At 35.7% G+C, this 26,226-nt stretch overlaps 1 protein-coding gene across 2 annotated transcripts in view; it reads left to right on the forward strand.

Moving 5' to 3' along the window:
- LOC120352453 overlaps positions 1-25,782 on the forward strand; it is a 65,014-nt gene extending 39,232 nt beyond the window's left edge. Inside the window, exons 2-3 of one of the 2 annotated variants that reach the window (XM_039433038.1) lie at positions 8,521-8,567; positions 24,570-25,782. In XM_039433038.1, the coding sequence (XP_039288972.1) occupies positions 8,545-8,567; positions 24,570-24,912 (366 nt within the window). In that variant the 5' untranslated portion in view covers positions 8,521-8,544 and the 3' untranslated portion in view covers positions 24,913-25,782. The remainder of the gene's footprint in view (positions 1-8,520; positions 8,568-24,569) is intronic. The other variant, XM_039433037.1, reaches the window with a different exon arrangement.
- The last annotated feature ends 444 nt before the right edge of the window (positions 25,783-26,226 follow it).

Raw genomic sequence — 26,226 nt, forward strand, 5'->3', positions numbered from 1 at the left:
CCCAATTATTGAACCTGATGGATTTCTTCAACACGTTTTTGGCAATGCCGACGTAAATATTCGAACCTTAGATGGACTAGGAACTTTTCATTCCATGGGAGGCATTCAGTGCATCACACCAGGTTCTTGTGTCCAAACTCAAACTACTGTGAAGAGGATTTCAAGTGGATCATTTCAAAACATTGAAAGTATTCGTGAGTATGTGTATCCAATGAAGAAAAGAAATGCTGGTCTGTCTAACATGATCATTGAAGACTTGGATAAACTGAAAGAAGTTGGAAGTGTGTCATGTTTACCTTCAGAATATTTGCATCCCCTCAACTTCGTATGGCTTTCTCATGTACACTCACAGCCTGGGTGGAGTGGATTTATGACCAACCTAATGACAAACTCAGCAGAATGTCAAACGACATACATTATGGCAGTACCATTTATTAATTTGGATCCCAGCAATATGTCAACCATCTACACAGCATTGCTTTTTGCAGCTGACCAAAGTAAGAAACAAAATCAAACCTGTATTGTTACATTTGATCAGCCTCTTTTCTTAAAAGCTATGGATATAGTAGGTGCCTCTGATAAAGACAGTAAAATATCGAAAACTGTTTTGATAGGAACACAAAATGCTTAACATCAAAGGAAGAATTTTTAGGCAACAGAAGAAACAAGAAGAAGCTTATATTTTCAGTTTCTGAAGAGCTTATAAGTTCAAATATCAATACAATTGTTGCAAAAGACGATGCTGATATTTCCATTGTGACGACTGGAATAGAGGAGCTGAAGAGACACAAACTGTTATGTTGTATGGTACAGACACTGATTTGTTGATACTGTTGATAGCTCTTGCCCCTGAGAATCAAGAAATCTACTTCTGCAAACAGATAACAGGAAGATTGCATGGAAAAGTGTTCTACAGCATTTCAAAGATAATAGATAAGGTGAAAAATACAAGGAAGCTTTTACTGTTTGCTTATGCAATATCAGGCTGTGATACAACTTCTTCTTTTTTCGGCCTTGGAAAAATAAAATCTTTAGAAATTGTTCAAAAATCAGAAGAAGCTCAAAGACAAGCATCAGTGTTCATTTGTGAAAATTCATCTAAAGAAGAACTGAAAAGAAATGGTGAAGATTTTATTCTGAATTTGTATGGCCAGAAAAAGCACACAAGCCTCAATGAAGCACGTTACTTCATGTTTACAAAACTAGCAAGAAAATCAAAACTCAGATCTAATTTTGATCTTGCTAAGCTTCATCCAACGTCTGAAGCTGCACATCAACATATATTTAGAGTGTATTTGCAAGTGCAGACATGGCTTGGAAATAGAATGGATGCTACAGATTGGGGCTGGAAGATGGAAATGGTGAAGAAAAATGGTGATCACAAGAAAAGTTTAAAACCGGTACAAAGCACCAAACCCTTTGCACCTGATGACCTTCTGCACCTTGTGTCTTGTAGCTGTAAGACATCATGTCTTAAATATTGTGGGTGTCGGAAAGTGGGACTTGATTGCTCTGCCATGTGTGAGCACTGTGATGGTCTTTCTTAGTCCTAATATTGATTGATCACGATATTGAATTGGATTGTCAAGAACAGTAAAAGAAGGAAGAGAAGAAGAAGAAGAAGAAGAGAAGAAGAAGAAGAAGAGAAGAAGAAGAAGAAGAAGAAAAGAAGAAGAAGAAGAAGAAGAAGAAGAAGAAAAGAAGAAGAAGAAGAAGAAGAAAAGGAAATGAGGAGGAGGAGGAAGAAGAGAAGAGGAAGAAGAGGAGGAGGGGAGAAGAAGAGGAGGAGGGGAGGAGAAGGAAAAAAAGGGAGAGTGATTTTGAGAGAATGACTATTGTATATAGTGTGAATATTAATTTAAGTGGTGGGTGGGCGGTACGTGATGGTGTTTGACACCTGCCGGTTTGAGCCAGTCCGGGACACGGCGGGTCCATAGGTGGTGGATGATGGAACAACCCTAAATGAGGGTTAGGAATAATCCCCCGAACCAAAACTGGCTCTCTTTATATGCTTTTGAAATGCTTCTACTGCCAAACACTGAGATCTAATTTTGGGGGTTGAGGGACCCCCTCTACCCCCTTCTTCATGGTTTAATGAGCTTGGTAGTATCAAATTTGAGCTAAGCGCCCAAAAATACATATAAAACAACTGAAGAAAGATTTTCCGTCCGAGTGAATGTGTTAATCATATAACATGCAATAATAATGATGATAATGAAGGGTCGCGTCAAAGCGTAGCGCGTTGCTATTCCCCCTCCTAACGCAATATTTCTTATCGTTGGTATGCTAAATTATACATCGTTGGATTGAGACAGAATAGATCTATAACCTTTGTTGGAGGCTTTTCTCGATAAAATGGCATACAAGAAAGTTAATTGAGAAATAATAAAAAATTTAGTTGTAAAAATGCAATTTTTTTAGATATATTTATTTTTATCAGGATAACTGTTGGGTTATCGTGAAAGTGAATAAAATCATTATTTTAGACTATTATATTACCAACCATTTGAAAAAAAAATCAACTCTATCCGATGATTGGTACCTGAGATATCGCGTTTGTAGTAACTACCTGTTTTTTCCAACTTCAAAGGGGGGTGGGGGGGGAAGCAAGAGGGGGAACTTTGGGACTTTTGTGTACAAACTTCTCTTATACCAATATAACATTGGGTAAAGTTTCAGCTTTTCACTAATTAGTTCCGACACAAAACCTTTATTGACTGGGCTATTCCTTCATGTGGATGATGATGATGATGTTGATATTTATGATGATATTGATGTTGATGTAGATATGATGACGATGATGTTGATGGTGAATTTGATGTTGATGTTGATGATATTACTATTCCCACTTGGCTCTTCTTGAAACGAACAAGCAAATAACATGCCAAACACTCTGAAACAAATTCAACTCTTCATTATCATAGCAGAGTGTTGATTTAATAGTCTCATTTAGAAAGATTTGGTGGTTTCAAATTACCACGTGACAAGATTAATACGTAATTAAAATCGTGATCCCAAGAAGTATAAAAACTACTGGGAGGAACTGGGAAGCATCTAGGTTTTTTTACAGAATAAATCTTTACATAATAACTACTGCAAACACAGTTTTCATAGAAATAACAGTTATTCAAATTGAAATGAAACATTGAAAAATCTGGAAATCGAAATAATTAAAGTGTGTTAAATGACACACCTCCAAGATGGAACTGTAGGTTTTTGTTATTAATAATTTTTCCCCGAAGAAATTATGATAGTCTCTCTAGATTCCAGAGGTTAATTATTATAATTTTCTGTAAATCGTCAAGTGATAGGTTACTATAGTGATAGTGATGCACGAACAGCGCGGTAATAATTGTTCTGTTCAAGCACTTTCCTTCCTAAAACAAATTTTATTAGTTTTGATTGGAAACGTCAGTATTTAATGAAGAAGTTCACAACATACTCAACCAAACGTAGCCTTCGTTATCCTGATTCTTCACGGATATTCCCAAAGGATAACAGGAAACGGAACTCTACCATAGACCCACTTCTTGAGATGAAAGGATGCTGTATTTTTACTACATCATTCTCAATAGAATTCTCAACAAAGGAGCAAGTAGTGTATTGTTACGCTTTTTCTAGATTGCTGCCGTGTTGGCAGGTGCGAATATCGGTAGTCTACGTTTACACAGACGAGATGAGAAACGTCTATACTACAATCATGTTTCGTTATGAAGGCCTATTCAGTGACCACGTGATTTAGCAGGTAACTGAAAGAAAAAACTGTGTAACAGGGGAGCGGCTACCCGGCTACCATCTACAACTACAATTATTTACAATCTACACATGCGAACGTATGCTGCGGTTACTGTGAATCACTGAGTGGCAGAAGCTGAAACCCATGAAAAAAAATCCAACCATCGCGTGCCTAACCCCGGTATGCTCTACATTTCCATGAGAAAATCAATCCAAAACTATGATAATAACACATATTTGAACAGTACCAGAATTGATGGTGAACTACCATCTGTTGTGAGGCCAACTAGTGAACTGTGGCAAGCATTTATATGCCATCTAGCCCGGGGTCAAAAAGCAACGCATGGGTTACCCTGATGTTACCAATTATTCCCAGCGCTATCCAGTAAAGTACTCTGCCTTGAAATTTGGCGCATCACGCGAGTTCTGGCGCTCTGGGCGAAATGAAAATCTCAAGCAACACGAGAGATTGGTGACTGATTGAGCAAAGTAAAACACAATTGGCCAGCTGGTTGGCTGTTTACTTTGTAAACGAGTTCTATGACTATGGAAATCGGTTCTGTTTTCTGCCTGTGATAATTATTGTTGAAGGAGATTTTCCAACTCTGGTTGTGAAAATGTTTTAAGCTTCAGGGTGAGTTGACACTGTAATTAGAACAAGATTTTCCAGTTTTGGAAATGTCATCTTCAGCTAAATTAGGCCTACTTGAGACATTTTTAAGTATTGTGAAATAGAAGTAGCAGCCTTGAAGAAATTATCTGATTTCAGCGATATCTGTTTGGTTATGAAGCCAATTCTTGTAAGATTTTTGCTTTTCATTTATTGCATCTCTGATTTCACTATTCCAAATATTCAATCCTTTCCGGTTTTGACGCTTATCTTATCGACGCTGATGTATATCAGCGATATCGTTGTGAAATAACTAATGTTTGAATCATGAGCAAAAAAAAAACAAACAAAAAATAAATATGAGTGTGATATACTCGTAAAAACAAGAAATGTACATTGTAAAGAGGAATCATAGATAGAAGAACAATTTGGTTCAAATTTGATTCAAGAAGAAAAATGTGAAGAATGTTTCAAGCTAAAAATTGAATTGGGTATTACGACAGAGAAAATATAGCATCTATATGCTTATATGCTGATATTACTTGAGTGAAAGAAAAATCAAGGTATTGACTATCACAATGAATATTAAAAAGCTGATCTGACAAATTTCATTTTGATGAAGAAAGTACAGTATGTTTTAGGTGTAGCTGCACATCACATATTATAGAAAAAGGCAAACTAATTAGATCAACCAAGTGGAATTCGGCTTTGTATAAATAAAATAGATATACTGTATTAATTATCTTGAAAAATCAGGAAGTTGAAGAATTGAGTGAGAGAATCAGTGAAGTAGATCAGGAGATGAACTTCATATTGGTTAGAAAAATGAAATGAATACATCCTTTATCAGGCGGAGTTGGGAAAGGTGGGTGGTAAATGATAGAGGAATACCGGTAGTGACTGACTGACCATTTATCCATTGAGAGATCCATGAATAATTGTATGAAATCCCAATCTTCGTTGTCCCCTTTATAGTGGTGATAGATACTGGCCTTGGATGGGAAACGGTAACAATGGGATAAAACTACAAAGAAGTATTTGCCAATAAAACGAAAATATGTCAGTAGGAACTGGAACACTTCTCAAGGCTTTGATTGATCGCGTTTTTGTGAAATCTCCTTGAGTATTAAATAGAGCGTTTTATTGTAAATCAACTTCCCTTTTGTTATTCTTCAATGATTGTTTAGCTGCAGGGAAATTCATTCACATCCAATATCAGATGAAGTTCTGGGGAGTTCTGTATCTTCATATTAGGAAAGATAGACTTAAAAATAGGATATTATCCTATCCCCTTGTTTTTCTTCAACTGTCTTCTTCTTCTTCTGTGGAGAAGACACTTCAGTGAAGAAAATTCACTTCAATGGATTCGGCTAATATTCGTCAATGAGGAATTGCAGAATATTGTCTCATCCTAGTTGTATAGTCGTGCATTTTGATCTCGTATAGCAGCATCTTGGTCATCATCGCAAGACATCGTGAAGGAATATTATGGAACTAGCCGTCAGGCTCGCTTCGCTCGCCATATCCGTCTAGGGCTCCGCCCCCTGGTCTCCCGACTGGATCGTTCAAAAATGAGATCAGCGGGCTCGCTTCACTCGCCTGCATGTAGACCTCAGCGGAACCTCTGTACCGAATTCTGGACCCCCGACTGGATTGTCCAAAAATGAGATCAGCGATTTCGCTTCGCTCGTCTGCATGTAGACCTCATCGGAACCTCTGTACAGAATATGAACATATTATGTCAATTTGATCTCGAATTAACACCTGTTACTATATCGGCGTATCTATCTATATCTTTGGCAAATAAAATTCTTCCACCTCAGTTAAACCTGTGTACTGAATTTATTTTAATATATTTCCATCAATTATTGAAAAAGGTGAGAAAACGCAGAAAAGCTGAGAAAACTCTAATTTTGGCTAATTGGATAAATTGGTATTTAGGAGGTCCTGGATAAATGCATTTCAATCTTCAACTTGGTGCCAACCTAACAAAGTCAACTCAACTTAATGCCAACCTGACAAAATTTTTAATTTAGTTACCAGAACAACTGTTTCGAAGAGGTACTCTCTCTAGATTATAGTTCTATATTAACATTAGGTATGGACATTTCAATTATCATAATTTTAAGATATTGGAATAAGAAGAATATACATGCTAAAATAACTTTAAACCCTTAAAAACCACCCTTAGAGTTAAAATATCGCCAAAAGATTTCTTAGTGCGCCTCTAAAGGGCCAACTGAATATACCTACCAAATTTGAACGTTTTTGGTCCGGTAGATTTTTAGTTCTGCGAGTGAGTGAGTGAGTGAGTCAGTCAGTCAGTAAGTCAGTGAGTGAGTGCCATTTCGCTTTTATATATATAGATATGGTTTCAATATTTGGATGTGGGTAACTCATCATTTTTTATTATGTCTGTCTAACATCATAATGCATTGATGATAATTATTGTTGGACTAAGATATGTAAAGGTGCCAATAGAGCAAACAAGTCGCGATAAAGATCGATGCCACGAACTGCTAAAAAGAATGGAGTAATTGATATAGATATATTCATATGATAGACATAGATATAGAAGGTCGATAGTGGGCTGAAATCTACATATCAAACTGACCGTTCTGTACGTAGGGTAGGCTACCCTAAGACTATTTTCTCCTTCGTTAACTCGTTAACAATCGTAATTGTAACTTAATCTAATCTAATCGTAATACTCTAATTCATCGTAATTGTAGCAAGTATTCTAGTACAAACATGAAGTATGTTTCTTTCACTAATTATGATTGAAAAACTTGAATGAAATGACACGTGAAAGTAATCACAAATCTTCAATTTTATTCTCGATTCAAGGTTGGCTTCACAAGTGCAATTACAATTGACTAAGCAAGTAGCATTTGCTCTAATCATAAGGCACATTCAAGTATTCTTGAAACGTAATTTCAAATAAGAGTAATCAACTTCATTTGCAATGCTCTCTAATTTACTGTGGGAACGAGAGCGAACATTACTATTTTTGAAGAGAAGCTGTGAGAAAATGTGAGAGTGATAAACTGTGGTAGTAAGAGAGATGAATATACTGCATCTCAAATTCTCAAATGATAATAAGGAAAGGTCACTGTCCGGTCGAATTATTCAAATCTATTCCCACTGCTTCTCATTTCTACAGCTCTCCCAAGTGTATGCTGCTGGTATCTTGTATCAACTGCAAAAAGAAAGAAGTGTGCAGACTAAGTAGATTGGTAGGTTTTCTTATTACTTCACTTTTTGAATAACTAGAAGCAAGACAAATATCATTTCAATCCATGTGAATTAATATGCTTAGCAATTATGAATGAAAAATCAAACCAAAAATTAAGATCCTGTAATTCAGTTGGATTATATGCTCATCAGCCGACATCTGATATATTAGATTTTAGATTATTACTCCTATTATAGGAGGCACATATTATAGTATATTATAATACTCCTATAATAGGAGTGATAATCTAAAATCTAATATCAGATGTCGGCTGATGAGTATATAATCCAACTGAAGGAGTAATAATCTAAAATCTAATATCAGATGTCGGCTGATGAGTATAATTATAATCCAACTGAATTACAGGATCTTAATTTTTGGTTTGATTTTTCATTCATAATTTGATAATTTGTTCATTGAGCTTATTCATTTTTACTTTCTCATCTGTGGTCTACGATTTTTAAAGTAAATATGAAAGCTCCATATTGCAAAATGTGAGAATATGATTATTTATTTTGCTGAATATATTTTATGTGTTTGATACTCTTCTGAATATATTACTGTATTATTATTTTTTTAAATCTCAACTCATTGCTAGCGAGCAGACTAATTGTCTATGCTAGCAATGTCATTAAAATAATTGAAAGTCTCCTGCAATTTTAATTAAATGTAGATTTACTTTTTTTTGACTGTACGACATGAATTAGCTAGCGCCCAAGTTTATACTTATGAGAGCCACAGAAAATATATTTGACTTTTGTAAACAATGTAAATAGCATTATATAATAAACAATCATTAAGATGATTTTTGATTGGAGAAGAACTTCTTGAATATCTTCATAAACCACCCACTTGTCCATTAATAGACTGGTAATTTAATGTTTCAAATAAATTGTAGTATCATTTTAATCTATATTGAATTAGATTTTATTTTTTCCAGGCTTGCGCGTAGCTAATGTGAGGAATGGAAATGAAACGACTGCTAAGGTGGGTTCCAAACTACCGAGAAGCGACTCACAAACTGATATATTAAGATCATATTATTTAGCGGAATATCCTCTGAGAGTAGTCACATGTCCAACGAGGATAGCAAGCCATACCTCCTAACCTATCTTATTAACATTATAGAACATTTTGAAATGTAGAAATGTACTTCCATTCATTTATTAATAATCATCACATTACATCAAAGTTTTGGGAATAATCCCATTTGATAAGTAGTTTGCCAGTACTAATAATAATATTTTTACAATCACAAAATGAAATATTTAGTCAGGTAGTGTCAAGTATATTTTGATGTATATTACATTCCAGTTCCAGTTGACTATTAAATTCAAATCGTTGATAAAGGAGATGTAGATTTATGATTTCCAATTCACCAATAAATTTCCAGTTTTAAAAATATCCAATTTAATATTGAGGGAGTTGGTGCAGGCTTACGCGTAGGTAGCCTACAATACTTGTACCCCTCAACCAATTCTATCTTCATGGAACGCACTAGGCTCGAACAACAGTAGTCAACTGAAAAAGAAATGCTTGAAATAATATTTTGATTACTGATAATCAAAATAATCGTTGTAATTTGTGAGAATGGAAGGTTCCTATCTGCAAGCAGCAGGCTATTAGCCGGCTAGCTAAATATATCCTGCACTGCACAATGTGGCAACGTTGCTAAGGTACCAGTCCAGTCGGCAACAAGTTTGGCCTAATGTGAGATATGGCCAAAGGGCATGTGAAAAGGGTTAGGCTGCAATCCTCCACTCTCTAGTCTCTACTCTAGTACACTATGGAAGCAAGACAGGACCACAACAGGCCACCTGTATTCGCACCTGTGTTACGCAGCTACCCAAATTTAAAATCCAATATTTTTTTGTTTTCTCTTCTCGGAACTACCTAGTCACCAACATTAGCATCAGAATAAGTCCCCACTACAACACCATCCACGACTATGCTTTGTCCTTTTTTTAAAATATGTAATCTCTTTTTTCACTCCATAGCGTCGCTTCACGTTCTCAGGATGTTATTTCTTTATTTGGTCAAAGCTGTAAAAGGATTAGTCATTTTTCTTCCATCTTCTACCTTACAAAAACATTCTTTCAATATACATTTTTTGTTCGAAGCTTCGAAGTTGTAGAGCTATTTATCAAACTTCCTTATGTATTACGGCCTTGGAAGACTCTTGCAGCTTTTCACTGTAAACTGTACAGTACTGAATGCATCGTAATGCTCAACAATAGGTTGTAATCCACCTGAAATTAACTTTGCAGCTATCTCCTACCATTAGAGATTTTACAATGTAATATAACTGCGGTGCATCATTAAAGTTTTACTTCCCCTTTATCGTAAAGAGTTAATTTTATAGTTCAATCATTGTTTATAGCAGTATTTTGAATTATCATCTTATTCAGAGAGCTGAGTCATACTTTGGAATAAGACCCTTTCGACATTTTGATTGTGTTTTATCAATTAACAGTTTTACTATCCAGCAATTATGTTGTCCTGGATTTTCATCTCCTAGAATTTATAATTTTTCTAGTGTCTATCCAAGAATGAAGAGATGCTATTCAGATGACTGATAAACAGTGAGCCACAACTACTGTGCATCACAATAATGTCCTACCACTAGATCATTGTTATTCACTTATAGTGGTCCATCACTCAATACTATATTATATATTTAGAGGTGCACACTGCACACAACCAACCCCCTACCATGGAAGCATCCTCCACTAAATCTATTAAAAATTCAGCTTTTATCCCCCCTATACAAGCCCCCCCCCCTGTGGGCACTCCTTATGAATTCGTCCTCATGCAACATGAAATGTCAACAAAGAGATCTTTCTCAAGTACCTCGATGTCATCAATGTTCATTTTGCCTGGTTATTATATTTTGTATTGAAGTGTGGCGAAATAGGAAACATCAGTATTTTATACAATATTATTTAACAATATAATTCTATCGCTAATCTACATCTCCTGTGCTATTATCGTGGAATCATTTTTACTTCATTCATTTAATCCATTGATAATAACAAATCATTATATTATACGATAATATGATTGGGAGAAGACAACAGACATTGCCTAGAACTGTCTTTCTCCCAAATTTTGAATAAATATACAAGTTTCGAATAAAGAATGAGGTTATGTTTTCACGTTTCTCTTTCAAGTACAATTTTCACTCCAAAACTAACGACTAAACTAGAAATTTTAAACTTTGATTATTGAAAACATCTAGGTTTCATCAGATTCCGCTGGATTTGTGATGATATCCTGATGTCACAATGTTGTGGCTAGATGAGAATTGAATAGTGCCCAGTATCCTTCAGGTTCTCACCATTGAAACGTACATCCCCATCTCTGGCTTTGTGTGATATGCAGTGTGGAATGGTGGAGGAGTATGGAACAGGCGTAGCTGGAAGAGGGTGAGAGCTGAAAAGACAAGAAAGCAGTGCTGCAGAAGAGACAGCAAGTAAAAAGAAGTCATCAACGAAGAGAAGAGATGAATTGTACATCGAAATGAAGAGAATGGTTCGGTTAGGTGTAGAGGGAGGGAGGAGGAGGAGGAATATGTTTTTGGAGTGACTTGTACCCATCGATGGTAGACTTGGCTGCCTGCAAAGAAAAGAAAAGCAGGAGAAGAGTGAGAAGTGATGAAGAGGAGTGGAGAAGAAGAATGAGAAGACCATTGTCTGCAGGATGCCACCTGCATACAGTACATGATGCAGTGTTGCCAACCCAGTCAGCGGTGGATGGGCCAGCAGCAGCTCACCTTTTAAACAACGCCAGGTTGGCTCTTTCTCTTTGGCTTTGGTTTGACTTTGACTCAACTATCAAACCAGCTGGTAATGCTCCTTCTTTCCATCTCAGCCACACCACAACCCACAACCAGCTGGATTTTGCCCTTCCCTCACTATCATACACGCTGCACTGGCATCAAATATTATTAACTGTTCTTGTCACACTCAACTCAACACGTAATTTCAATTCTTGCTGCAATCAAGAGATAAGATTTTCGTTGAATGTTGAGTTACATAAATTTATCCATTCACAGTACGATGGCCTCAGCTCCCATCGTCATGGAATGTGATGATAATATTATTTGAATCACAGCGCTCATGATGCATGTTGCATGATATATTCTGTGTATTATTTTTCGTTTCAATTGGTAAACAATATTATTTGTCTTCTGGTGTAATTCTGAATTAGTAGCTCATCATACATCATCATAGCAAGGTTCTTGATCCATTCAAAGAGGATCAATTTCGAATATGATCACAAATTAATAGTTCATTGTAGGAAACTGAATGACTATATTATCATTATATTTTCTATCTCATATTATTTGTGTCATTCCACTTTACTTGTTTTATCAAGCGATGATCTTTCTTTCTTGAATAGGGAATAATTTCCACAGAAATATAGTAGAACTGTAGTTCCCAAAAATAATATTTTCCATAATGCAACTAAGCAAAAAACTATGCCACTAAGCACTATTCATTGTCCAGAGTCACTGATAACAACCAGAATGGAAGCTACCAATGAAACAGCTGCAGAAAGATCATCAGCTGTTGAATCCCTTCCCTTTGCTTCTGCATCAGTTTCCACTTGTCCACTTAGTTTCGCTCTCCTGTTCTAGTAGTACACAAGTACTATAGTTGTAAGTTGCAACTCCTATAGTACCTATAGTGCTATATAAGTTCACTTCCAGTTTAACACTGATTAAAACTGTACAGTTAACTCTCCAGGTAACTCTTCACCAGGTTATTCCTTTCACAGGTTATTTTAAAGAAATTGATTCAATGAGTCTAAATGATTGACTGCACTAAATGAATGCAGTCGATGCTTTTTCACAAACGCTGTGTAATATTTAATTTGTAACTTAGTGCTACTACTGAGATACTCTTTCACTGAAATATATATAAAATCCCGTTTGATTTTTTTATTTCAGTAGAAATTATAAACACTGTATAACTACAAATTCGTATTAATTCATTCCAAACACCAATATAAATTTACTAGAACCAAGATCTGTTTCAGTAAATTTACATCAGTCAAAATTTCATTATATTGCATCAGTCAATCAAAGGTTGAAAGGGCCTTATCTAACTGTGTCACCACGGTCGTCACTCATCAGCTTCTATAATCCTTTAAAAATTAATTGTTTACATTATAAATTGATTTTAAGAATGAATTGATTGCCACTTGAGAAATATTACAGATTTTACAATAATTTCATAGTTGGATGCAATGTAATTGCAATGGTGCAAGAGAGCGTCTTGACCACAGATGAATGACGTCACAAACCGCACCTGTTCTGTTGGATGTGAATGTCCCAGCGCTAGGACTGTACCGAGTGGCATGAAGCTTGACCTGTAGTCTTTCCCCTTCCCGTCGCGGGTCGCGGTACAGGGTGCATTCTTTGGCCTATTAATCACATACACGGACTCGAGACCCCCGGCAACCCGGAGGACCAGTCTGCCCCCCGTGACTCCCCCACCCCTTGACCACCGATCGACCGTATTTCGGAGGCAACTCAATAAACGATGGCATTCACCATTCTGCTCGCCTCTCAACTCACGAAGCCCGTTCCCGATTCCCATGAGGATCCAAAGCACAAGCATCAAGCTCTCAAGCCTCAACTTGATGCTCTCTTTAGCAGCACCGCCCACTAGCGCTGCCAACGTCTGCCCTCTGAACTACCGAACACTTAATCTGTAATTGGCAGTGTGCGCCAGTTTCTGTTTCCTTTTCTCCACTCTTTACAACACTAATAGCTGCTGCATTTGTGCACTCTTCAGTATTTCAGCACCCAAATCATTGTTATTTTATCAACGTTCTATGAAAATACATGTCACGATGAATGATCATCGCTACAAATTGTAAAATTTTGCTCTTCCCCGTCATTTTTTTCAACTCCCGCAGATATTAATACGTCATAGTTAGATCCTATGGGAGGTTTTTCATTTGCTTTCCCCTTCAATTGAAATAAATTCAGTGACTACATATTTCGCGTCTCTTCACCTCAAGATATAACCGAGTATAACTCTACAATTGAATGATCATCGCTAAAAATTGTAAAATTCCTTATACTGTAATGTGTTTTATTCAAATCTTCACGATCGGTACATACAGGCATTGATAATACATACTTTCAGGCATTGATCATCTAAATCCTTTCATGTGAAATTCTATGATTAGCTGAGAATGCATCTAGAATATTCTTTGCATTTCATAATTCACGATTGAAAAGATTGACAGCCCAAATTACTATCTTCTGAACTTACTACCTAATTATATAAATATTCTCTAAGAAGATCGGAATTGGATTTTTCCCTTGTTAGTAGTCATAATGGGCTTGCTTTCCATAATTACATTAGATAAAACAAGTAGGCCTACATGTATTCATCAGTCAGATACTGCACTGATGTTTTTTAAACACAGGATTTTCGTTCCAGAACAGAAAAAGTTACTTTTTTCAAGAAATTTTCCTCCTTGATTATTCCTGTCAGTTTTCATTATTTTTGAAACTGATACATCCATCTCGGAAATTGTTGATAGTGTGAATACATTATTTTTGGGAACATTTTCCACTCTGTAACCATTCTAAAGAATAGCGAAAGGGCATAATACTGAAGAATCATCAAACCAGAAAAACAAAAGAATGATTTCTCTCAAAGATATGCATGATGGGATGAGTGGTATTCGTTTCATCCTGTATTTCAGTTCATCCTTATTAGCTGTTTGATCAATGTTTCCGTTCTTTGTGTCTATTATCTGACATCATCAAATAGCTTCGAATAATACCTACATATTTCCATTGAGAAGCAAAAATCAGCGTTTTCGTTCTTTGTGTTTATCAAATGTCTTTGAAATTATCAAATAATTTCGTATAGTGTTGGTATTATTACTGCCATTACAAAACAAAAGCTTGACCTTTCTAACCTACCCTTTTACCTTTGAAAAATATTTAAACAGACCTTTCTAACCTACCCTTTTACCTTTGAAAAATATTTAAACAGAATCTTTCAGGCTATGTTAATCTATTAAAATTATAGGCAGGATGAACTAAAATCCAGAAGAAGTGAGACCCTCCCGTTGTAATTGAGCGGCAGTGGCAGCAGCATCAGCATCAGTAGCAGGAACGACGTCCTTGATGTGTTGATGGTTGTTCGGGTGCCTCCCCGCCTTTTCAAAACAACAACATTTTTTCTCAATTCCAACTGACAAGATACCATCCCCCTCTCACCTATCATCTGCTCTCCTTGTCTTATTCTATCATTACCTCTCATCACAGTGGGCCTATCTGAGAATGAGCCCATTCTAGAGGAATGTACCTTCGTATAAGTGGTAATGACCTTCCGGGCATGGCTACTGTTCTCCCAAAGCCAGAGCTGCCTTCTGTTCAAAATAATAAAAATCAAATTCTCTCTAAAACAACAAGCCATCAGACGGCATTCCAGATACCTTAACTACCAACTAGAATCAAGTAGCTTGTACAAAAATTCTCACATTATTGGGATTATAGCGTGTGGTCTGGATACAGTCATTCCTAGCAATGAAAAAAATTTTCTTGAACAAAGGTGAGAGGTGAATTTCTCACGGCTCTAGTTATTTCTCTCCATATGCGTTTTGATTTCGCTCATTTTCCGTGATCAATTCCGGATCTCGTCATAGTAATTTCAGTGTATGTGGCCTCATTCTCTTGAAGTTGCAAGTTTTTGCATTTCAAGGATAATATGAAAGGAAAAAGGAGCCTCCTTCATACGCCAATATTAGAGTAAAAATCAGACTATAGATTTATTCATCATAAATCAGCTGACAAGTGATTACACAGATGTGTGGAGAAGCCAGTCTATTGCTGTACTTCCATAAGGTCTATAGTTTCAATCAGATACTTGTGGATGAGAATACTGCGTGAGGTCTACTGTTCACAGAACTACTAGTAAGTTTAATGTAAGTTTGCAGTAAGTTCTGAATACGAGTATAAAGGTGCGTACAGATATACGCGCTGCGAACATGAGCAATTCACTTTTAATCAGCTGATTATATCTGTATTTTTACAGAAACGGTAAGATACAGATATAAAAAGCTTGGCATCAGCTTATTAAAAGTGAATTGCTCATGTTCGCGGCGCGTATATCTGTACGCACCTTTATACTCGTATTCACAACTTACTGCAAACTTACATTAAACTTACTAGTAGTTCTGTGAAAAGCTAATACATAGTTCTGAGAAACGCTAATACATAGCCCTTCCAGTTTAATGTCTTGAGATAAAATCCACTCAACGAAAATTATTTCAATTGCACAATCATCTTCATCCGTTATCTCAAAGCTCTCTAACTAAAGATTGATTTAATTGTTATCTATTTGTCTAATACAACTAGCCAAATATTCCCACAAACCTAAAGAGTAAAGACCTATAATGTTTATACAAAAGCTTAGATTACATTCTAATTTCTGTGTCACTAGTACATTGTGTTAGTGATTGGTTATCATCAATTTTCGATTACCAACACTCCAACCACTTATATAACATCTTCTGTAATGCGGCCTTTGTAATAAACGTGTTATTCAATCAAACTCGGAGATGATACTTTTATGGTATCTTTGTTGTGGAGAATTCGTTCAAAGATTTATATCATTAATTTTTATTATTCTTTATGTTTGTATGTAATATTTTTGAATTTAACATTTTTCAATATTACTATATTGCTATCATAAGTTGAATGGGGTAAAACCTATCTGGATGGGGGCATGGAACGGTCAAGAGAGAACAATACCCCTCCTTCAACGTTGGTTGAATGGGAAATAATAACTGTCAACCCATGTCAATGCTCAACCAATATTAAACAATAGATCTCTTAATGCCCCCATCCAGATAGGTTCAGCAGCATAAAATATATTTTCAAAACCTACTCCAAAATCCACCACTCTGGTCCGCAACTTACAACTCGACATAATATGTATGAAAAATATCAACTAGCACAAGGAAATAATTTATTTTATAATATTAGAATAGATTCAAAATTGTGTTCCATAATGATGGAATTCAACTATTTTTCTAAATTTAATAGGAATGACTTGAAAATTCTGTTTTGGAACAATATCTACATCTCTGATAACCTGATACGAGTTATAAAATCGTTATATACTAAAATAATTTATTGCGTGAAACACACCATTTAATTGCAGGATTGATTTGGTTTTTACCACACGACGAACATAATATCCTTTGATTAGCAATTCGATTGTACATCAATAAAAACTGATATATGCCTTCTCGGTTTAGATCTTTGTCACATCTTGATAAGCTCTTCAAGAACTCCTTGTTACACCAAAAGTTACAGAGTATAGACAGTCTAATACTTTGATGGACCTGAATTATTACTTTGATGGACCTGTACAGACCACGGAAATGGGAATCCACAAGTAAAAGTCTAAGGGTGGAATAACGTCACTAAACATAACAGGAGGGGGGCATATGCTTCATTGCACAAGGGTCGAAAATGTGCTAAATCTACCTGCCAAAGGGTCTCGCAGTTGTATTGTTCTAGCTTGACCGTCCCATGCCCTCATTGAGATAGGTTTTACCCGTTGAATGAGTGAGAATCAATAGCTTGATCTTCGAACGACTAACAACCTGCTCATATACATCAGGACCGATAACCTTTGTACGTTTCATTACTTTCCTTGCCCTATTACCATAGGTAAGGGAAGTATTGCTTCCCAAAAAAATTCAAGGTACCATAATTTAATGTTTTCTATAAGTTTCAAGGTCCCCTGAGTTCAAAACATGATTTTTGGGTATTGGTGTGTATGTGTGTGTGTGTGTGTGTGTGTGTGTATGAGAGTATGTGCGTCTGTTTACACGATATCTCATCTCCCAATTAACGGAATGACTTGAAATTCGGAACTTAAGGTCCTTACACTATAAGGATCCGACACGAACAACTTCGATCGAATGCGATTCAAGATGGCGGCTAAAATGGCGAAAACGTTGTAAAAAACAGGGTTTTTCGCGATTTTCTCTAAAATGTCTTCAACGATTTTGATCAAATTCATACCCAAAATAGTCATCGATAAGCTCTATCAACTGCCACAAGTCTCATATCTGTAAAAATGTCGGGAGCTCCGCCCCATCAATGCAAAGTCCGATTTTAGATTCCCAATTATCAGGCTTCAGATACAATTTAAACAAAAAAAATCGAGTGAAGTAGATTGAGCATGAAAATCTCTACAATTGATGTCCAGTAACATTTTCGCCTAAAATTGAAAATAAGCTTTAAATTCGAGAAAATGTGATTATTCAATTGCAAATTATTGTTTGTTCTATTAAATCATTCATTATGAAGAGATAGCAGACCTCATGTGTGTCTCCAGCGTTATTGCCATGTCACCAGCTGGCTTAGATCTTTGAATAGTAGACTTGAGATGCGCGGGAACACTAGCGTCAGGGTGATCAATTTTCATAACGGCAAGGAAAGTTGTGTGAGTGCGCCGCACCAGATTTCTGTAATTGGATAGAATATTACTATTGACCTCTGCATTTGGATTGTAGAAGGCAGGTGACCGGACCTTTGGGACCAACTAGGAAAAAGAGGAATTTTGGTACCAAGTCTGGGATCTCTACCTGCGAGGTGATTAGCAAACAATAGTCGACCCTTTCGAAAGGTTCACACGCTTCTGTCACTGAATGAAAGCCATTCATAGATTCATTTTTAGAAATAGTTCCTTGTACTGAGTAGATAAACAATCTATTTTTATTACAGACATCTTTGGAAGGCCACTTTTCCAACATGTTAATTTAGTGAATATAGTGAGTATATTATGAGAATATTTAATGAGTATATTGAATTTATATATTTGAATAGGCCTGTAACTGACTTGCTAATTCTATGAGTTCAACACCTTTGTGTTGAAGAACAATGTCCAACCACATGTTGGAGACACCTTATTCTACCTGCGAAGACCCATCCTCTCTTATGTCGAAACCCTTTAGTCCCAAAATGTATTGGTCCCAAAGTTCCTAGAGCCTAGAAGGCATACTGCACTTCGGCAAAACCTTTCGAGCCAAACATACTTTAGAAGACAAGAATCTCGGAGTGTAGAATTATTTTATTTTTTGAAACATCGTTATTAGCTGGCTTAGTCAGCACTCGGCAGACCAGGATATGATTAATTTTCGTTGTGAGAGCTTGGAAGGACTTGCAACTTGCCTTCTCACCCAGTTCGCGATCCTCAGCAATGATTCACTGAAGTGGACGGCACGATGATAGATAGGACAGACCTTGAGCGTTGAGACAACCAACTCGTGGGCCAACCACGGCCACTCACGGCTCATTCATCTCTCACAGACAACAGAGCGACTTCGGACGCGGAATTCGGCTCGGAAGGAATCTCGACTTGAGTGGCCCCTCCTTCTCATCACTGCTCTTCACACTATACTCATCCAACATCTACAATCATTTTCTCCTTCTCCTCCGTCCTACTTCTCCATCTATTTCTCTCTCTTCTCCATCATCTTTTTCTCTTTCTTCTCTCTCCTCAATCATTCTCTCATCTTCGACTGACTGCTGGACCATCGGACGCTACCATCTTACTCAATGGAAGAAGGCTCTCAATGAAAACTATGAATGAGAATTTGTACGATGTTCTCCATTGGGATTCCTCTCGGTTCAATATTGAGTGGGAAACAATAGTTCAAAAATAATAAAACAGTAGAAAATTGTCGTTTATGAAAATTGGAACTTATAAAAATATCGAACACCAGGTACATTACTAAATTTATACTAATAGTAACATTGTTGAAAGTTAGTTTACAAGATATCGATAATGGTGTGTTACTATCAAAACCAGTATCTCGATTTTTAATAAATCTGCTACTCTAGACTATCCATTAGTTACTAGCACAGAATACAAATATTGCTGTATTTGTATTCTGTGTTATTAGCTAAGCCTAATAGTCTAGGTAAGCTCCTCAAATCAAACAAGTTAAATAATATCTTGCATATCTGCAGTTCTGTCTTCTATTGTTCAAGCTGCATTAGATATCTCGCCATGAAGACTGAGAGAGCATATTTATTTTATTAATACCTATTGATTGTTTATGAATTTTCAAGTGCTAAAGGATATTCCTGTTGGCGATCTCATGGATTCCAAGGTAGAAGGAATATATCATGGAAAATTAATGACTAAATCATTAAGAAGAAAAGAGGAAAGTAGTAATTACAAAGAAAAGTTCCAGAGAATTCTCCTTTTTCCTCATAACTCAAGTTTTGGTTTGGAACGCTCTTGTATCCAAGCCCTAGCCTTGATAAATAAATGGTTTATTCATTAGGAATAAGGAAAAGTTGATACTGGCTTGAAGTTGACTGAGTCAATACAAGGAATAAAAAGCCTTTTGTGATATGTCTGCAGAAAAACGTCACTATAAGTAGGCCTACAGTCCCAGAATTGTGAATTGAATTATCCAGTAAATGGAATCAGAACTAGAACTTTTCATCTGGAGGAATAGAAGTTTACTTTACTTCATAAAAGTTTCAAGTCTAAGCAAATCATGCGAATACTTTCTTAGCATGCCAATGTATGCTGCTTTATGATAAGAGCTTGAAGAACGTGCCTTATCTACAAGGAAAAACTAATAATAAATTATATTCAACAATAAAGATAAGGTAACTCTTCAATACTCAGATGACCATGTGGAGAATACAAATAAAATTCCATTATTCCAAAAACAAAAGAACAAAGAGATATACAGTTGTTTTTTATTATTTATACCAAAACTCTTAAATTTTCTTATCGTTTTGACATAGAGTTTCAATCTCATATTTTTCTTCATCTCAATCTCGTCTCACACATTCACCAGGACTGTAAAGTTACAAAAAACAGAAATGTCCTGTGTAAACTGCTCACTGTTGATTAAATAATTATTGAGTAAATACATGCGCAAATAAGTAAAGCGAACTTTGCATAACTAAATGAGACGGATCCACTGACGTAGGCCCACTGATGATTGTCTCATGTCTGTTGACATATGAATTGGGTGTTTCGGTGTCACGCATTGCTGAATTCCGGCGTTTTTTTTTCAAAATAAATTAGATACTGCATAACTCTTCGATACTTATGTTCTTTCAAAGCTTTCAACCAACGGGACAACGACTAGAATAGGATCCAATAGGACATTATATGCTACCCCCGTTGGATGGGTGACCGCTTGAGCCAACTCCTCTCAATATGATTCATGAGTTGTAAAATCGCTTCGAGGTGGTTCAGAACCCATCTAAAACTGTTAACTGTATGTCCGTTTATCTCTCATTATAATATGCCTCAATACCCACACACAATCCTAGAACTCATGTGAGCATCACCCTCAGAAGAAAAAACTAGGACTAGAATCGAGCAATCTATAAACTATAGCTATTCAGCCACGAATGGATGTATAATACTGTAGAAGAGAATCTATCAGTTTGTATCTAATAGAAATAATTGCAATAAATGCTTTGGTACAGCTGGACTAGAAATGTCAGGATAATAGTTCCCTTTGTATTGGTTGATTTATGCATCAGTGGAGTTCTAAGTGTTGATATAATTTTTCTAATCAAACTGTACTTTGGTTGTTACTTGTAATGATTACATAAACTGTTTGAAAATCCAGTAAAGTTGAAAACGGTACTCAAACTTGAGAAGCAAAACCAATCCATTGAACACAAACCAAGCGGCTCCTCGGATGAAGGAGGTGTCGTTCAAATATTTTACCTGGGAAAAGGTAACCTGAAAGACAAACAAAGGTGGTGACCAATGCATGCAGGCAGACCTGTCAGGTTGAAAGCCTGAAAAGGAGAGCTTACTTGGTGCACGTGAACAAACAACAGTCCTGCTCACAATGACTATGCAGGCGAGAGGCTCGTTCACCACACAAATGATCAGCTACAACAAAGGATGCTGGTCTCACAAATGCACTTCAATACACTAATTCTCAAGAAATCTACACAATATGATTTGAGAATAGAATTTTACAATAGATTTAGAATTCAAAAATAGAGTGGACACCACCAGGATAGGTAGAGTGGACACCACCAGAGAAAAAGTCTGTAATTTGAAATGATGATGAAAGTTTATTTAGATGTATGCTCGTTCACCACACAAATGATCAGCTAGGCCTACAACAAAGGATGGTCTCACAAATGGACTTCAATACACTAATTCTCAAGAAATCGATACAATATGACTTTAGAATAGAATTTTACAATAGATTTAGAATTCAAAAATAGAGTGGACACCACCAGGATAGGTAGAGTGGACACCAACAGAAAAAAGTCTGTAATTTGAAATGTTGATGAAAGTTTATTTAGATGTATGAATAAAATAGATTTTAGTCCTCTTGTATGCACACTGAGCCTTTCTTTTAATGGTGTTCATGAGTTATGGCTTTCGGAAAATAATGTATTGCAAGAAGGGTCATGAAAATATCAAAGTGTGCAGATCAAGCGTTTAATAGGAGCGTGATCGACTGATCTTTTGGTAGATTCATTTCCGCTTCTTATTTAGCAATAGATCGGTGACCTTTGGAAATCTGCAATTTTAGTTCTAATGATTTGAATAGTAACGCCAACCAAATAAAGATTAGATTGGAAATGTCTCCAAGATTTGCACATCCACAAACCATGTTTATAAATACTTGTGTATCTTGAACAAATAAATGAATATTTGACAATAATAGATATCTTACAACTCTATGTAAACTAAAGCTGTAGACTATTTCAGTATTCATCTATATCACACAGAAAGCTCACATTCTAATTCCAAAGAGAGATCTCCTTTTCTCAGAATGCGGTTATTGGTGAGAATTACTCTCATACAATATTCTGATATCAAAAAGTTAATAAAAAATTAGGGATGGGTATCGGATTAAAAAATATCAATATTCTGATATCAAAAAGTCAATAAATAATATCAATTCTGATATCAAAAAGACAATAAAAATATCAATATACTGATATCAGAAACTTAATGATATTTAAGAATTAGTGATGTAAAGAAGTAGTAATTCTTCCAAATAGTGAATAGTAAATAATAGTAATTCTTCCAATCCTCATTGCTGATATAATAAAGCATTGCTGCAGTGCAGATCAGTTATCAGTTGTGAAGATCTTGGTATTGACTGGATTTTCTACTTGAGAAACGGCAATGGAGAATAAATTGACTATTACAAGACAAACGAGCTTTTTACTTGAAATTGTAAATTCTATTCAGTAAACACTGTCTGGTGGATAATAACGTTTTTCGATTGTCAGAGGATGTTACGCACAATCAAGAAATTGCAAGGATATTATTTAGTTATCTGTTGACATAAAATTAAATGAAAGATCACAGAGTAATAAGTAGGTAGCAGAGCGAATGAGGAGAAAAAGTAATTGAAATCCTAATCCACAAATATTCATGAGTCCTGAGTGGAAAATTGGATCGCTGAGAACAAGAAGTATATTCAACAGCTGCAAATCACAAGCTGATAATAATAACGAGCAACGTGCTTTTTGAATTGTTCACCAATGAAAGAATTTCCCACGCTCTTGAAACCTTGAAATGAAAATGTTATCTTGATCGGTAGCCTAGTAGAAGTGGAAGTGATTTCTCTTGAGGTAGATTGAGAGGAAACTATTAACTTTCGCTGAGAAAACAGCCTACAACAATGAGACTATGCTCAGTTCTCGGATTTTCCAATTAGTCAACTGAAATAGTATGTAAACACATTATTCTGCGTTCATTACTATCCAATATTATACTCGCAGTATTCGATCTGATTCTCCAATTCATATCAAATTTTCCCATATTATCAATCATGAATAATATTCAGGATATGGGGTTTTTGGATGTGACTGAACAAAGAACATTGAAATTGAACAGTAAAGATGAAAAAGGTTATTCATTTGCTCAAATTAATTTAAATGGATTGTATCATAGTTAGAGTATTCTAAACATTTTTCATACTCAGAGTTTGAATGATACATTCATGTGAATGCTTTCTCTATGTTAGTAGAACATTTTATACTACATATTCACTCTATATTGATCTGAATTGATCACTCTACTCCAGAGGTTCCCAAACTTTTTTGACCCACGGCTCCCTTTGAGTACAGATATGGCTTGGCGGCGCACCTAGTATAATTTATTTATATCGCATTGCATTTTTCTTTATAATCAATTTTTTAGTTTAAATTCTTAATAGTAATTCATTGTTAACTTACTTTAAGTAAGATTGGTAATATTTTTTTCACGTCACACACACAGACTGATCCGCACTGTTTTGTAGTGTGAGTCTTTGGTAGACAACGGCGGCGCACCTGGCACTAGTTTGCGGCGTCCAGTTTGGGAACCTCTGATCTACTCTCTGTATTGATCTTATATCTAATATCTACATTTTTCAACCACGAGTTTATTGGTACAATATATCAGTATATGGTATTATTTGATAAATCAACAGAATAATTGTAATTGCTCATGGCACCTCCATGCTGCTCCTTTCAATTAACTACGTGGGGTCGATTTAAAATAATTTTCATCTCAAAGACTAGGTTTTCTCATTGCTCTCCAAAAGACCAATAGTTTCACTTTCTATCAGGTTGACTGAACCAATTATTACTAGAAAATTTTACTTCTTATCAAGGATTCAACATTCTCAAATTGAAATTTCAAGGTTTGTTCATGAAATATATCCTGCAATTGTTGATTGTATGATACCTATAGCTACATTTGGACTGTCGTATAAATTATAATATGAACAGTTTTGGGGATAGAGCCTGTGGTACTTTTTTGGAAGTTGTGTTATGTTGAATGATTGATTAATTGATGATTTGTTGAATTTTGAGTTTTTTCAGCAGGTAGAACGACCAACTTGACAGTAGTTAGAGAGCGGATTAGAGGGAACTGACTCTAGCAGTCTATTGTTAATAATAATAAATTAATTGATGATTTGTTGAATTTTTAGTTTTTCAGCAGGTAGAACGACCAACGCTACCAACTTGACAGTAGTCAGAGAGCGCGGATCAGAGGGAAACAGCTGGCTGACGCAACGAAGAGCGATTGATTCTGTCGGTTGCTGCAGAGCTGCAGTGGAGTCGGGATTGGGATTTGGGATTGGAACGCGCTCGCGTAAAGAGGAAGTCAGCGAGGCAGAAGTCGGGAAGAGGTCGATGACCTCTTTACACTGTACGGCAGTAGCAGCCAATCACACGACGCCGAGCCTGAGCCAAGACCGTCTGGTATTCTTCCAAGAGCCATCTTCTTCTCTCGCCAAGCTCACAGTTCACAGCCTCTCTTTGTTCAATTGAACAGGTACGCACTTATCTCAAACGATTCTTCCCTGTTCAGAAGAAGGAGCCGGATCAGGAATAAGCTACGAGTGATCCTATTTATAAAGTTGACGAACTGGTCCTACCTGGAAAACTGAACAAAGATGGAAGCCGTTTCCAGATGGGTTGCACTGATCGATTTGGTTTTTTGCTGCTTTGTATGCTCCACAGCCGATCAGGCTACCACTACACTACCATCTTTTGTTTTTGTTTACCAGTAGCTGTTGCTGTTCGATCCAGTTCAATTTTCAAACTTGATCAGAATGTTTATCATGAACCAAGAAAATAAAATTAATTGTTGTATAGTTGAGTTGAGCATGTTAAAGTGTATTTATTTATTTAAAATGCAAATGACACTAATGTAATAACATTAGCAGATTAAATAATAAGGTAGTCCTTGTGCTATTTTTCTTCCAAATTTATAGGCGACAAAGTCCAAGATAAGGTAAGAATTTCACGTGTACAATTTTTATAAAATGTTAGTCCAAAATAAACTTGAGAACTTTGAATCAAGATGGCTTGAATTGAAAGATAAATTAGAAATATTCCACTCGCTTACCACTTGCAACGAATAATTTTGAGTTTTTTAAGAAAATTTGGAATCATTGAAGAAACACAAACTTGTGAACACTGAAGTTGATTATTATTTACAGCTTTTGAAAATTCTCAGTTTTTTAATTTGTAAGTTTTATCATTTCATAGTTCACTCCTCAACCACAAGCATTAGCCCATGTGAGGACAGTGAGTATGGAATGTAACATACATGCTAAATTCTATACACACTGTGTCAGGAGCCTTCTTTAAACTGATTGTATATTTTTGTTATATGTTGTTGAGAACGAAGAAGAATAAAACCTAATTTCATAGTATATTTTTTAAATATTTAATAGTATTATTTACATTATTTAATATTATTTTTTATACTCTTCATACAATTTGTCTCCCAATCTGCTGCTGTCTTCCAATATTACATATTTTTTATACTCTTCATCCAATTTGTCTCCAATATTACATGTAAAAATACTACAATTTTGAGTAGGAGATATCTATGTTTAACTGATGGAATTATTTATTTATGTATTTATTCATTTATTCATTTATTGACACACTTTACAATTAACAATAATAAATAATACACAAAACATTACAAAACAATAATATAAAGTGGTTAGGTAACCTCATTAAATACCATTAATATTGTCATTTTAATCAGGAATAAATAATTTTTCTCTTACTTTTTCAGCATACCAGTATTAATTCCATTTTTTAATATTGTTTCAGAAGTATTTTTCA

The sequence above is a fragment of the Nilaparvata lugens genome, chromosome 7, assembly GCF_014356525.2.
Source record: "Nilaparvata lugens isolate BPH chromosome 7, ASM1435652v1, whole genome shotgun sequence".
Lineage (NCBI taxonomy): Eukaryota > Metazoa > Arthropoda > Insecta > Hemiptera > Delphacidae > Nilaparvata > Nilaparvata lugens.